This window comes from Motacilla alba, chromosome 1 (assembly GCF_015832195.1).
Source record: "Motacilla alba alba isolate MOTALB_02 chromosome 1, Motacilla_alba_V1.0_pri, whole genome shotgun sequence".
NCBI lineage: Eukaryota > Metazoa > Chordata > Aves > Passeriformes > Motacillidae > Motacilla > Motacilla alba.
Window position 1 is genome coordinate 1,237,098 of NC_052016.1, and position 15,526 is coordinate 1,252,623.

General features: G+C 44.6%; 1 protein-coding gene across 2 annotated transcripts in view; it reads right to left on the reverse strand.

Moving 5' to 3' along the window:
• The window catches only part of RUNX1 (RUNX family transcription factor 1), a 144,715-nt gene that overhangs the window by 13,864 nt on the left and 115,325 nt on the right, over nucleotides 1-15,526 (reverse strand). Inside the window, exon 6 of one of the 2 annotated variants that reach the window (XM_038134221.1) lies at nucleotides 6,990-7,181. The exons of the other annotated variant lie outside the window; for it this stretch is intronic. Within the exon in view, the coding sequence (XP_037990149.1) occupies nucleotides 6,990-7,181 (192 nt within the window). The remainder of the gene's footprint in view (nucleotides 1-6,989; nucleotides 7,182-15,526) is intronic. 2 annotated transcript variants of the gene reach the window in all.

Below are 15,526 nucleotides of genomic sequence, written 5' to 3' on the forward strand. Positions count from 1 at the left end.
GACCTTAAAGACCATCCAGATCCAGGGCAGGGACACCTTCCACCATCCCAGGCTGCTCCAACCCATGTCCAACCTGGCCTTGGGCACTGCCAGGGATCCAGGGGCAGCCCCAGAGATGATTTTTAAGTGACTTCCAACTCAAATCATTCTATAATTCAGTAAAACAGGAGGGTTATATCTAGATTTGTAGTGGGGAGGTGTGAAAAAGCAGGGATTTGTCCTCAGAGTGGATTTCCATGGGCCAGGATTCCAGAGGAATTGTTCTGTGCGTGCTAACCCAGCTGGTGTGCTCATCAGTTTGGATGCAAACTGGTTTGGGCCACCACAAATGGGCACCAGGGTGGATCTGCAGCTGATGGCACCTCAAAAGCGCTCCTTAAAAAGGAAAACTCTGGAAGTTACTGATGGAATTCTATATCAATGTCATCTGCTAGGCAATAATTGCAAATCCCATCCTGCACTCTCAGGAAAAAGATATTTCTCTCTAAACGGAATAGAATACAGTAGAATATATAAAATATAATATTCTCTTTTTTTTTTTGATGGAGCCACTTGGAGCCCTGCCAGCTCCACAGATCTGCTTGGCAAAATATTTTGGGGAAAGCATCCCCACTTCCACAAATTTCCTGTGGCTGTGGCACTGGAGCTCTGAGTCCACACCACGGGGTGGCTTCAGCTCCTTCTTTTTAGCACCTTTTTTCTCTTTTTGGTGGCTGCTGGCATGGAAGGGAGTGGGAAGGAGGAAGATGATTTCCTCCTCCTCATCCGCAGCAGGATCCCAGTGGAAATTCCCACTCCAGGAGACGGAGGGGGATCCATGAAAGGGGATCTTCCCTGATCAGGATGGACAAATGGTGGTGGGGAAACCTTCTGGGGGTGGGGAGAACATCCAGAAGTGCTGGATCCAGCCCAATCCTGCCCTGGATTCTGCTCCTTAAGGCAGAGCTGAGAGGAAAAGTGCCGAGCTCGGGCAGCACTGGCTGGACATTCCAGGGAGAGTTTTTTGGGATGGAGAGGTTTTTAATCCAGTGGGAAGGGGATGATCTGCTGGGAAAGCACCATGTGCTGGGGGAAACACCAGAGTGTTCAAAGGGAATGGAATGAATCAGTTTTTAACCTATGGCACAAGGGGAATAGCTGGGAATTCCCTGATCCTGGGAACCTCTGGATCTGTCTGGGAGCTGCGAGCACACCAACCTCAATGCCCAAAATTGCCTGAAAATTGCATTTTCCAGCAGCAAAATGAGGGGGCAGAGTGACAAGCCCACCAATCCCTTCTGAAACGCTGAGAATTCTTCTGCTTCTATTAACACCCAGCTTATGAAGCGAAATTAAAAATGAAAATATTAAAAGCTGGGGGTTGGTCCAGGCAGAGAAGGAACAAAGCTTGTAACTCCCTGGTTGTAATTCCTGGTTTCAGTGCTGCCCTTGACTCTCCTCCTGCTTTTCACGGGTTCCTGGGAACCCTGATAAACCCAGGCTGTGTTTTTTTGTCCAGGATCCTGATAGCAAGGACCTTGAAATGTCTCTTAAACAAAGTGTGGTGCACCTGGAGGAAGACAAAAGCCCGGCTCGTAACAAAATAATCCCCCAGTCCTCGTGTTTGGTGTTAATTCAAAGAGCTGAGCTTTAAATGATCTCCCTCGCTTTGTTTTCAGGGCTAATTCTTCCCTTCAAGAGCTGTCAGCAATTTTATTCCAGCCTCTCCTTTCCAGGGATTTTAGATTTGGTCATAAAAGCGGGAAACTCAACATCTAAGGTTACAAAAATTTGCTTTAAAAAAAAGCAAACTCAGGTGTTTTAAGGTTATCAAAGCTTTAAATAAAGAACCAGAGGTGTAGCTTAAAGTGATTATTTGTTTCCCCTAGAGAAAACTGCTTGATTTAATTTATTTCTTCAATAAATAATGAATAAATCTCCAAGTGAGAACATCTAAACAGTTGGAAAATAATGAAGAATATTCAAGGCCAGGTTGGATGGAGCTTGGAGTAACCTGGACCAGCGGAGGTGTCCCTGGTTGGTTTTAAGGCTCTTTTCCAACCCAAACCATTTTTTGGTTCTGTGATTCTGTGAATATTTTTGGGCTAATTAAAAGAAAAAAAAGTTATTTAATTGCCCATTTTTGGATGATATTCCTAACCCCATTTGTTTATGCAATTCATTAACCCCACATTGATGCCTCCACAAGAACCTTCTGGGCCTGAATCTTCAAATATTTCTGTTGGCCCTGCAGAAAATTCTGCTGTAAAGGCACCTTATGTTCATAATTTTTTTGGAATTACCCACTCTGGTTAACTTTAACCACTGTAAAATTTAGAATTGTGGATTCAGTGTCTGGTCCAGGCCGCTGCTGGGAGAAACTCAACCTTAATAGATAGATTATAGATGTATTATATATTTATATTTATTATGGATAAATATATCATATAAATTATAGAAATAAAAATAGATAAAATAGACTAGAATAAATAAATGTAAATGTAAACGCAAATGTAAATATAAATATAAATATAAATATAAATATAAATATAAATATAAATGCTTTTCAAGGCTCTAAACCCCTCAGCACAGCTCACATGGCTCTGCCTGTTTTTTATTTTCCCCTCTGCACAAAGGAAGGGGTGAGTTGAGGTCAGGATCTCCTTTTTCTGTGCGTGGAGGTCAAATCCTTTGACATTTTACACTCGGTTCTGGCACGAAATAATCTCTCAACTTAAACCATGTGGTGGAAGCTTTTCCTCCCCTCCTGTTCCCCTTTGGTCTGGGAATTGGCCATGGTTAAAACTTCCAAGGGAACAGGTGGACGTGGCTCCCTCCTTGTGATATGAAAGAAGCATAAAAATTCAATTAAAGCAATTTATGGGCTCTGAATTCAACTCCTGATGTGGATTTGTATCCGTGACACAAAAGGTTTTATTCTTTTTATTTTTATATTCTTTATGTTGTTCTTTTTGTTATTCTTTATATATTATTTTTATTATTCTTTATTCTATTTATTTTATTTGTATCCGAACAAAAGGTTTTATTCCTTTTATTTTTTTTATATTCTTTATATTATTATTTTTGTTATTCTTTATATATTCTTTCTTCGATTTATTTTATTTGTATCCGAACAAAAGGTTTTGTTCTCCTGTTCGAGACTTGCTAAATTAGGAAGTTAAAATTACCCTCAATCCTTTTCTAGCTGAAAACCTCAACAAATAAACAGTGGTTTAGTGGCATGGCAGCCTGCCCCTTGCAATCCAAGAACTGCTCTGAGATGTCTATTTTAGTTTTGGGTTTTTTTTTTTAAAGATCAGTGGGTTTGGATGAGTGGAGGAGCAGATCGTGGTTCCCGCTGGTGGGAATTAAAGCAACATTTTGGGATACTGCTTGGAATTCAGCAATGGATGGGGGTTTGGTCTTAAAAAAAGCACTTTGTGCTCTCTTTGGTGAGAAAGTTTCACCAGAAATGCTCCAGGGTGCAAAATGGGCAGGAAGGTGTGAAATGGGGAGTTCAGAATTGTTTTGGTTTTCATGGAATCACAGAGTCCCAGACTTTGGGTTTGGGTTGGAAGAGACCTTAAAGATCATTTTGATCCACCCCTGCCATGGCAGGGACACCTTCCCCTGTGCCAGGCTGCTCCAGCCCCAGTGTCCAGCCTGGCCTGGGGCACTGCCAGGGATCCAGGGATGGAATTCCATCCCAGCCCCTGCCCACCCTGCCAGGGAACAATTCCTCATTGCCAAGATCCCATCCAGCCCTGCCCTCTGGCACTGGCAGCCATTCCCTGTGTGCTGTCCCTGCCTCCCCTGGGAATTGTCTCTCTCCAGGTTTCCTGGGGCTCCTTCAGGCCCTGCAAGGCCACCCTGAGCTCAGCCCAAAGCTTCTCCTGTGCAGCTGAACAATCCCAGCTCTCCCCTTCCCTCCTTTGTTTTGGAGGCCTCTGCTCTGAAACTGAATAACCAAAAACAATAATAAAAATAAATTAAATATCCCAGCTCACACAGGAGATAAACACTAATCCAACTGCACTTTGGTCACCAAGGGAAAAATGATGGTCCTGGAGCTTTTCCCCACCCCATCACTGTTTTCCCTGCTGTGATAACACGACCCTGGGAAGATGAGCCCTGAAAGTTAAAAGGTGATGGTGACAGACAAATGAGAGAAGCTTCAGTTTGGGGTTTATTTTCCTGATCTCCACTGCAAACCTCAGCAATTCCATCCCCAATGGACAACGCCCGTTTGGGAGGGAAAATGGAACCAGGAGGAGAGAACATCCATGAGGAAACATCCATGGCTGAGCTACGTCCACAGGTGAAACACGAAATTCTGTTTGAACCATCAAAGCCCAACTACCTCCTTCAACTATTCCCAGAGGGAGCAGCTGGGTCCAGGCCCTGCATGAAAAACCCATTGGGAATTCCACAGGGAAGCAGGGAAAAGGGATCCTGGGTGTTAAACCTGATACTCTGCCAGGCAGAAAGTGCTCCCAAGAAGCTGAAGAATGCGAGGCTGCAACCTCCACCCACGTCTGCTCTGCTGAGCAGCCACAATAAAATTTGGGTTTTTTTATAGGAATGGAGCGTGACCTGGAGAAACCCAGAGTGGTTTGCTCTGCAAATCAGGGAGAGAAGTGAGGGGGATGTGAGGGGTGGGATCCTTCACCTGAGCTGACCTGGAATTGCTCCAGCCAGGGGAAGGAGCTGGGTGGTGCTTCCAGCTTCTTTTTGCTTTGTAGGGCACATGATCATTTGTTGATTTTCAGTAGTAAAATCAGTAGGGTTTAGTATGGTTAGATTGGGGTTTTGGGGAGAAAATCTTCCCTGTGAGGAAGGCACAGGTTGCCCACAGAATTTTGTGGCTGCCCCATCTCTGGAAGTGTCCATGGCCAGCTTGGACTGGGCTTGGAGCAGCCTGGGATAGTGGAAGGTGTCCCTGCCCATGGTTTGGGTTGAAACTAAATTATCTTTAAGATTCTTTCCAACCCAAACCATTCCCTGATTCTATGATTGTCAAAAATACCCCAAACCCAGCAGCTCTGCAATAATTCCAGTAAGCCACAGACCTTCCCAGCCCCGGGAATAAAGGGAAGTTCCAAGAGTTGCCTTGAGGTGAGTGATAACCTTTCCTGCCTGCAGGAAAAAGCACCCTGCTCTCAGAAAGAAATCCCAAAATAAGAACTTATCCCAATTCCCTGTAACTATTCCTCTCCAAAACCCCAGCAGAGAGCCTTGACTGAGCCCATTTCCTTCTGGTTGGAAAAAGAGATGGAAACTCTGTTAGGAGCAGCAGCTGCTAAAACCAACACTGTCCCACTTTTTTGGGTCCATCTCCCCATGAATCTGCATTTTGATAGTGCTCAGTGACCTGACCCACTGCCCAAATTTCAGCAGGAGTTTTAGCAGGGACAGACTCAGCTCCAGGGGATGCCAGATAAGATTCCAAGCTGGATGACTCGGTTTCATCCGAGCCTGGGAGGAAATCAGACTCCCGAGTGATCCTTTTGCAGATTTTCATTCCAACAAAACCCCCTGGAAAACCACCAGCCACAGAAACACCTCCAAAGCAGCCTGTCCTAGGAAAGCCTCAGCACTCAGAGGTAATTTTGGGGGGATGGAGCACTTTGCAAAGCTCTCTTTGCTGCTGCCTTCCTGGGAAAGGTCAAAGCAAGGTTTTGACAGCACTTCCCTCTCTCTCCAGCACGCTCATGGACAAATATCCATTGGGAACAAGGTGTGGCTTTGCAAGACAAACAATGGCTCTGCAGGTTGAGGCAAACGAAACCCATGAGCGGTGCTGACGCTGGGAAGACACAGAATGAGCCCCTTAAAACCTGCCAGGCTTCCCAAAATCCAAACATCCACGAAAAAGCCTCTCTTTTCACTCCTCAAAGGCTCTCACATGTCAAGGATATCCCAGGAAAGCCAAGAAGAAGTGGAAGCAGAGCAGGGCTGTGAGCCCCTGTAGGTCAGGGGGTGGAGGACTAGAACAGACTCCTTAAAACCTGCCAGGCTTCCCAAAATCCCAAACTCAACCATCCAGGCTTCCCAAAATCCAAACACCCACTGGGAAGCCCCTTTTTTCACTCCTTAAAGACCCCCATGCATCAGAAATCCAAGGATCTCCAAAGAGATGGAAGCACAGTGGGGCCCTGAGCCCATGTAGGCCGTGGCTTGAAGGTGGGCGAGCAGAGGGAGGATTAAAATGGACCTCTTAAAACATCTCCAAATTCCCAAATTCAAACATCCAGGCTTCCCAAAATCCAAACATCCATGAAAAAGCCCCTCTTTTCACTCCTCAAAGGCTCTCACATGTCAAAGATCTTCAAGGAGAGCCGAGAAGAAGTGGAAGCAGAGCAGGGCTGCAATCCCCCATAGGCCACGGGGTGGAGGAACGGACTCCTTGAAACCTGCCAGGCTTCCCAAAATCCAAACATCCATGAAGAAACTCCTCTTTTCACTCCTTCAAGAATCTCATGTGCCAAAGATCTCCAAGGAGAGCCGCAAAGAGATGGAAGCCCAGCAGGGCCGTGAGCCCCCACAGGCTGTAGGGATGAAGGTGGGCGAGCAGGGGAAGGATTAGAATGGACCGCTTAAAACCTGCCAGGCTTCCCAAATTCCCAAATTCAACCATCCAAGCTTCCCAAAAATCCAAACATCCATGAAAAAGCTCCTGTTTTCACTCCTTAAAGACTCTCATGTGCCAAAGATCTCCAAGGAGAGCCGAGAAGCAGTGGAAGCAGAGCAGGGCTACAATCCCCCATAGGCCACGGGGTGGAGGACTAGAATGGACTCCTTAAAACCTGCTAGGCTTCCCAAATTCAACCATCCAAGCTTCCCAAAATCCAAACATCCATGAGAAAGCTCCTCTTTTCACTCCTTAAAGACTCTCTTGTCAAAGATCTCCAAGGAGAGCCCCAAGGAGATGGAAGCCCGGCAGAGCCGCGAGCCCCCATAGGCGGCAGGGATGGAGGTGGGCGAGCAGGGGGAGGATTTTGGGTACTTACCCTGAATCTGACTCTGAGGCTGAGGGTTAAAAGCTGTGCTGTGGTTCAAGGAGGCTCGAGGATTGGGTGTGGGGGCTGGGTGGTGTGGGCTGACCCTCATGGCCGTGCGACGCAACTGCTCCAGCTCGCTCAGGCGCTCAGAAAAGGACAAGCTGCCGGGCTTTGTCTGCTCATCTATTTTCTGCCGATGTCCTAGTGTGGGAGGGGGGGGAAAAAGATCAGAAAAGCTCACTTGGTACATGAGGTCGGTTGGTTTTGGTTTATTTAAATTTTTTTCCCCTGGTTTTTGCAACCCCTGATCTGCTGGTGAAGGTCTCCTTATCTAGGACTGTCCGAAGTCGAAAGTGAAATCACCTCTAAAGCTTTGCAGTCTTACCGTGGGGCAGCCTGAGATGTGCCCAGGGCTGAAGAACCAGAGCCACAGAAAATTTCAGGGTCTTTCTACCCTTCCTGTGGTTTCTAAAATGAGGAAATGGCCCCTGTGCTAAACCTGCACTGGGATAATTCCTCAAAAATTCCATCCCAGATTGTAACCAGGCACCACAACCACACAGGTGCTACAGGACTACAAAATAACAAAGCAAATCAAATCCTGGTTTTGGGTTCTTTTGCAATGGTTTGATGGACAGGAATGGGAAATAAACACCGGCAGAACTGGAACTGGGATAATGAGGTTTCTCTTGGTGGCACTGGGAGCTTCAGGAACCTGAGGTCCCACCAGACACTCAACTCCGAGAGAGGAAATGCTGAATTTTGAGCATCAGCAGGGCACAGGGGACTTGGGCATGGCCATGTGGGAATTACAGGGTCCAGCATTTCCCAGAGCAGCCCTTGGAGCACAGTCCCCATGAAGCTCCAGGGCTTGGAGGGGACAGGGAAGGTCCCAGAGAGCCAGGACAGCACTGGGACACATCCAGATTCAGCTGGAAGGAACTTAGGTGACACATTTCAATTTTCCACTGTGCCAGGCTGCTCCAAGCTTTGTCCAGCCTGGCCTTGGGCACTGCCAGGGATCCAGGGGCAGCCCCAGCTGCTCTGGGAATTCCATCCCAGCCCCTGCCCACCCTGCCAGGGAACAATTCCTCATTGCCAAGATCCCATCCAGCCCTGCCCTCTGGCACTGGCAGCCATTCCCTGTGTGCTGTCCCTGCCTCCCCTGGGAATTGTCTCTCTCCAGGTTTCCTGGGGCTCCTGCAGGCCCTGCAAGGCCACCCTGAGCTCAGCCCAAAGCTTCTCCTGTGCAGGTGAGCAATCCCAGCTCCCCCAGCCTTTTCAAAGGTCCCTGCCCCGAAGCTGCCAGAGCTCCAAGAGCTTTGGCCAGAGCTGCCAGGGATGCCCAGCGTGTCTGGGCAGGGCCAGGGGTGGCACTGGGGGATCCTTGTGAGTCTCTTCCCATTCGGGATATTCCATGGTTCTATTCTATGATTCCATCATTTCTGCACATTGGATTTGTCTCAGGACATAGCTGCCTCGTGGATCTTTGTGCTTTATCTTTTGTCCTTCTTTCCATCAGACACTGCTGTCCTGCCGGGGATGCAGCCCAAATCTCCAGCCCAGAGGTCAAACATCTTCATTTTTCCACTTGTTCCCTCGAAGAAACAGGGGAAGTTGTGACAAGAAAAGGGGGGAATGGCCTTAAGGTAAAGGAAGGCAGGGCTGGATGGGATCTTGGCAATGAGGAATTGTTCCCTGGCAGGGTGGGCAGGGGCTGGGATGGAATTCCATCCCTGGATCCCTGGCAGTGCCCAAGGCCAGGCTGGACACTGGGGCTGGAGCAGCCTGGCACAGGGGAAGGTGTCCCTGCCATGCCAGGGATTGGAATCAGATGATCTTTAAGGTCTTTTCCAACCCAAACCATTCTGTGATGATATAAAAAGTAGGCATTATTATTTTTTTTATCCAGTATTCCTTATTCCACACTCCCCCCCTCAACTTTTAATCCATAAACATTCCTAGAACTCCTGCTCTCGACATTGAATATCACTGAATAAGCAGCAAAAAGTTCTCTGCAGACCCCTGTAGGCCCCTTCCTGCACAGAGAACTCTTTCAAGCCACCCTGACAGCTCAATTGAGACACAGGCCCATTTCATGCACTAAAAGGAAAATGTGCATTTAAAAGCAGTTCCCAGTAGCTGCATTTCTAAAATTAAATTTTATAACTTGTCTTATGGTTCCAAATCTCAGTGGCTCGGCATTTCTTCCCCTTGCCAGGCCCTTTGGCACAGCTTGAACTGTCTCAGATTCCACACTGTGCTGTAAATTATCCCAAGGGGAGGGGGAGGAATTAAAATATAAAAAGACATATTATAGAGCAGTGGTTTCATCATTAAAGAGACCCATTAGGGCTTAAAAAAATAAAATAGAAATAAAAAAGGAGGGGAGAAGCAAAGACAGATGAAAAGGACTTTTATCTGACATTCTGGTTGGTCAGGAGCAAATGCTGCATTTGTCAGCAGGGAAAAGCTGGAGGTTCCTCAAGCCTTGGGCTCCTGACCCTGGATGCGAATGCCAACACGTGGAGTCACACAAGATGTGTAAAATACCTCATCCATGGGGATTATTTTAAGCTCCAGCAGGATCAACCCAGGGCTGGCAGAGCCAAGAGCCACATCCTCCCACGCTGGCGTTGATTCCTGAGCTCAGATCCTCCTCAGGCACCTCCTGCTTTTAAAGGGGAGCAGGAGGGCCAAGCCTGACCCCCTGTGACCTCCCCTTCCCCTCCCGCCTCTCCTGACCCTGCCGTGCCAGCCTGCTCCAGGCTGGTGGGAGGATCTCTGCCTGTCTCATAGAATCCCCAAATCCCTGAGGCTGCAAATCCAGGATCCCATGGGAGTCCCAGCTGTGCCCAGCTCAGGAACTGGACATCTCCAGGGACGGGCACTCCAAACCTCCCTGGGCAGCCCGTCTGAACATTTGACAACCCTGCCTGGGGCAAAATTCCTCCTGATGTCCAAAATTCCTCCTGATTTCCATGATATCTTCATACCCTGCATCCATTGAGTGAAACTTGGATCTCCCCACCCCTTCCTGTGCTGCTCCAGAGCATCAATCTGAATTTTGGGGTCGTTCCAGCCTCCTGTGTGGGCCCTTTTCCACAGCCTGGGATTCCCAGGAGTGCAGGGGCACAGCCAAGATCTGTCTCACCCCTGGAATTTGTGGAGATTCCATTTGGTAGAAAGAGCAGCACCAACAGGTTCTGCCTCGGGAGAACTCTGCCGCTTTTATGCCGTCATTTTAATTTTGAGTGGCAAACTCTCGGAATCAAGGCCAGGCAATTGTCACCTCAAGATGAAGCTCCAAAAGCGCCTCTTGACCCTCCCCGTCCCCAGCCAGAAAATCTATTTATTATTTCTCCCTCTCTGACTGCACAGAACCTGTTTGGCCCCAGAGCTCTGCAGGAGAGAAGCGAAGAAGTGTGTCAGAAGAACGTAACAAATATAAATATTTCTCCCAAGCCGCTCTCAAAGCACAGGCAGCCCTTTGTGAGGGCGACCTGTATTTTGGTGTTTATTAGCTGGGCTTTGAAGTTCCCCTCTAAACACCTTGCTGGAGCAGACAAAATATCCTCAGCTCACCCCTGGGACAGGCAGCACTGTTATTAACCCTTTTTCCAGCTGGAAAATGGAATGCCAGAGAAATGAGGTGCCCTGCCCAGGGCCAGGAGGTGACCCTGTGACAGCCACTCTGCTGCCAGCCCCGAGAGGCGACCACGAGCCCAGAGCTCCCTTTTCCAGAGTGAAAAAGAGCAGCGGGAAGGTGTTTGGAAGCTGCTTTGGCTCTGCTGAAGCACTTTGGCCACAAATCTTGATGAAAATCACTCCAGCTTCCAGCTGGGGAAGGAAAGCCTTGGCACAGAGCTCGCACGAGGTGGAACCACTGCCTCCTTCCCCTCCCTGTGTCCCCAGAGATTCCTCACAATGATCAAGAGAGAGAGAAATTCTTATTACTCTTTCTTTTAGTTACTGTTAATAAATTTTTCTTTATACCCATTTGAAGTTTCAAACCTGCTTTCCCTTTCTCCTAATCCTACCTCGCAACAAAAAAAAGTGCATCAGGAATTAACCAACACCAAAGCCGCCACACTCTTTAACACATTAATTATAAATTAATTTAAAAATCAGTAAAATCTCAAATTAACACACCAAAACCAAAACTCTTTCTCTTAAAGACAAAAGAAAAATGAACATTTTCCCCCGCAGCTTGCAGGGTGGGTGTTTGGGATGCTGCAATAAAGAGGTCACGCAGCCAACTTGGCTAAACCACAAGATTTGGGGGCTTTTTGGCTTATTTTTTTTATTTATTTTATTTTTTTTAAGATTATCCCTTCCAAATGCTGCCTGAGGTCAGGAGGACCTTTTGCCATGGAATATTTTTTTGCCATGGAATATTTCACAGGGAGGGCAGGGCAAGATGAAAGTGCTTCCCCCTGGAATGGCAGGAAATGCAGTTTTATGGAATGGCAGGAAATGCAGTTTCATGGAAGGGAAATGCAGTTTTATGGAAAAGAAGGGGAATACAGTTCTATGGAATGGCAGGAAATGCAGTTTTATGGAATGGCAGGAAATGCAGTTTTATGGACAGAAAGGGAAATGCAGTTTTATGGAAGGGAAATGCAGTTTTATGGAAAAGAAGGGGAATACAGTTCTATGGAAAGGAAGGGAAACGCAGTTTTGTGGAATGAAGGGGAAATGCAGTTTCATGGAATGGCAGGAAATGCAGTTTTATGGAAAAGAAGGGAAATGCAGTTTTATGGAAGGGCAGGGAAATGCAGTTTTACGGAATGGAGGTGAAATGCAGTTTTATGGACAGAAAGGGAAATGCAGTTTTATGGACAGAAAGGGAAATGCAGTTTCATGGAATGGCAGGAAATGCAGTTTTATGGACAGAAAGGGAAATGCAGTTTTATGGAATGGAGGGGAAATGCAGTTTTATAGCCTGGCAGAGCCCTGGAACACTCAGCCCTGGCCTGCAGCCAGATGTTGGCATTGGGGATGGGGAAATGACAGCAGCGAAGTGCCCTGGCAGCCCCTGCTTCCCTGGGAATGCTGCTGGCACTGGAGGCTCACTCTGGGATGCACAAGTGCCAGAAAAAACCCCAAAATTTCCTTCAGATTTTCCCTTGAAATTTTGAATTTTCCTTTAATTTTTGCAGGAATCCTTAGATCCTTTACAGGCTCAGAGAGGCAGAATTGGCTAAAACAGAAGCCAAGGAACCTTTATTTTCCTTTGAAAGTTTGAATTTTCCTTTAATTTTTTGGGGGATTTTATTTTTTGCAGGCATGCTTAGATGCATTTCAGGCTCAGAGAGGCAGAAGAGGCCAAGGAACCTTTACCTTCCTTTGAAATATTGAATTTTCCTTTGAAACCTTTCTTTTCCTTTGAAATCTTTCTTTTCCTTTGAAATTTTGAATTTTCCTTTATTTTATTTTATTTTATTTTATTTTATTTTATTTTATTTTATTTTATTTTATTTTATTTTATTTTATTTTATTTTATTTTTGCAGGAATCCTTAGGTCCTTTCAAGCTCAGAGAGGCAGAATTGGGTAAAGCAGAGGCTGAGGAAAGGAACTGCTGCTCTCCTCCTTCCAGCTGGAATTTTTCTGGAAAACCAGGACCATTTTCCAAGAAAACACTGCTGGAATGGGTTCATGGATATCCCTGACCAGGTGGAATTAGGAGATCTTTAAGGTCCCTTCCAAACAAAACCATTTTATGATTTTATGGGGTTTTTTTTTTTGGTCTTTTAATCAAGTTTTTTTCCTTTTAATTACTCCACTCTTCTGCCACTTGCTGTCATCCACTCCCATTGTTTTTGGGAGGTTTTTATTTAATTTCTCTCCTTTTATTATTATTTATTATTTATCCTATTTATTATTTATTATATATAATATATATAATAGATATATTATATTTTTAATATATTATTATTTTTCTTTCTTTATTTTCCAGTTTCAATTATTAAACCATTCTTATCCCAACCCATGGGATTTTTTTCCCCCCAATGCCCCATCCCACCGTGGAAGGTTGTAGGGGTCAGTGTGGTTTTAACCCAAAACAGGGGAGTTTAACTGAGCTGAGCCTTTGTCCCTGAGTTCTTCCCCTTCTCTCCACTTTTCCAGTGTGGAAAAGGAAATTTCACACCCAAAAAGGAGATTATTCCCAGGAAAATGCAGAGTCTGGCCAGGCTTTACCAAAGGAAGGAGTGAGTTAAATAAACCTGTTTGCCTTAGAGGCACTCTTGATTCAAACCTCCCCTCTTTTCAGGCTGGTTTTATTCAGGGTTGGGTCCAGCTTTAGTGGGGTAAAAAAATCACCAAAAAATCACCAAAAAATCACCAAAATTCCCTTGTGTCCATTAATGAAGTGCTGAACACTGTTCTGTGCTGTGGGGCTAAAATTAATGGGATTATTTTGCATAATGATGAGAGGAAATGTGCTCATACAGTTCTAGGAAGTGAACACACTGTGTTTACAGCAAAAAAAAAATAATATTAGAAATATTATTCTTCTTTTGCAATATAAATTCTTGTAAAAAATTGAATTCCTCACCCGCAGAAACGTTCAAGGACAGGGCTTGGAGCAACCTGGGGTTGTGGAAGGTGTCAATCACCTGAATTTAAATTGCAAGAAGCTGAGCGAGACCAAATTGACCAAATGATATGTAAAATAATTGATAATTGTAATTAAGTGTGCAAAAGGCCAAGAAGAAGTGGGATTGTTCACCTGGAGAGGAGAAGCTTTGGGCTGAGCTCAGGGTGGCCTTGCAGGGCCTGAAGGATCCACAGGAACATGGAGAGAGACAATTTCCAACCCAATTTTGTGTTTCCATGAATTAAAATATAACACTTCTATATTATTACCAAGCTAGGAAATGCTTTAAAACAGAAATGCTTTCAACTATAGTGCAAAAAAACCCCATTATTTTTTTGCTACCTATGTCTAAACACTGTTTTCCTCCCTGCCAGATAGCCCAGAGATGAAATTCTTGGCCCACCCTTTCTCCCTCTCTGCACATCAGAAGGATCAGCTCAGTGTCAGAGCCCACCAGCCTCTCCTGCATGGATTAAAAATCAATTGCTTATCAATATTTATCAATTATTTAGCAATAATTATTTTGCTACCAATGCCTAAACATTGTTTTCCTCCATGCCAGATATCCCAGAGATGAAATTCTTGGCCTGACTTTTTCCCTGAGCCCCTCTCAGAGGGAGCAACTCCGTGTCAGAGCCCACCAACCTCTGCTCCATGGATTAAAAATCAATTGCTTATCATTATTTATCAATAATTATTTTGCTACCAATGCCTAAACATTGTTTTCCTGTGTGCCAGATATCCCAGGGATGAAATTCTTGGCCCACCCTTTCTCCCTCTCTGCACATCAGAAGGATCAGCTCAGTGTCAGAGCCCACCAACCTCTGCTCCGTGGATTAAAAATCAATTGCTTATCAATATTTATCAATAATTATTTTGCTACCAATGCCTAAACATTGTTTTCCTCCCTGCCAGATATCCCAGAGGTGAATTTCTTGGCCCACCTTTTTCCCTGAGCTCCTCTCAGAAGGATCAGCTCCGTGTCAGAGCCCACCAACCTCTGCTCCATGGATTCAAAAATAATATAAAAACCCTGTAAAACCAGAATTAGACACAAATCTGATTGCTGTGCTGAGCACAAATCAGGCAGGCAGAGTTTCAGGGAGATTCATCAGTGTGGTGGTTTTGTTTTGTTAATTTGAGATGTTGCTGATTTTTAGATTAATTTATAATTAATGCGTTAAAGAGTGTGGCGGCTTTGGTGTTGGTTAATTCCTGATGTACTTATTTTTTGTTGTGAGGTAGGATTAGGAGAAAGGGAAAGCAGGTTTCAAACTTTAAAAGGGTTTAAAGAAAAAATTATTAACAGTAGCTAAAAGAAAGAGTAATAAGAATTAGAATAAAATCTTTAGAACACTTCTGCTCCCCCTATAACTTTTTCATGGACAATGCAAAGAAACAAAACCTGAAATATCAGTTTGCTACCTCTAGAATAGTTTTTCTTCAGTTCACTTCTTGTTTATGTTATGGAGACTTCTCTACAATAAAAAACAGTTTTCAAAAGCATAACTTTCACCAATCGCTTCTTTTTTTCCTGTTTTTTTTTTGAAGTGCTGGACAGCACGAGCCTCATTTCCAGCCATGGAACATGGTGGCAGACAGGAGATTCTCACAGTATATATGAGATATATATATGTATTATATATGTTATATGTCATATTTTTAGATATTATGTATGCTATATTTTTATATATTATATGTTATATATTTATATTATCTATTATCTAATCTATTATATATTGTATATCGTATATTATATATTGTATATTATATATTTTATATTATATGTTATATGTTTATGTTATATATGTTACATATTATATTCATATTACATATTACATATTATATATAATGCCATATATATAATATTTTATATTTTATATTTTATATAATATATAATATTATATATTATATATTATACATTATACATTATACATTATACAT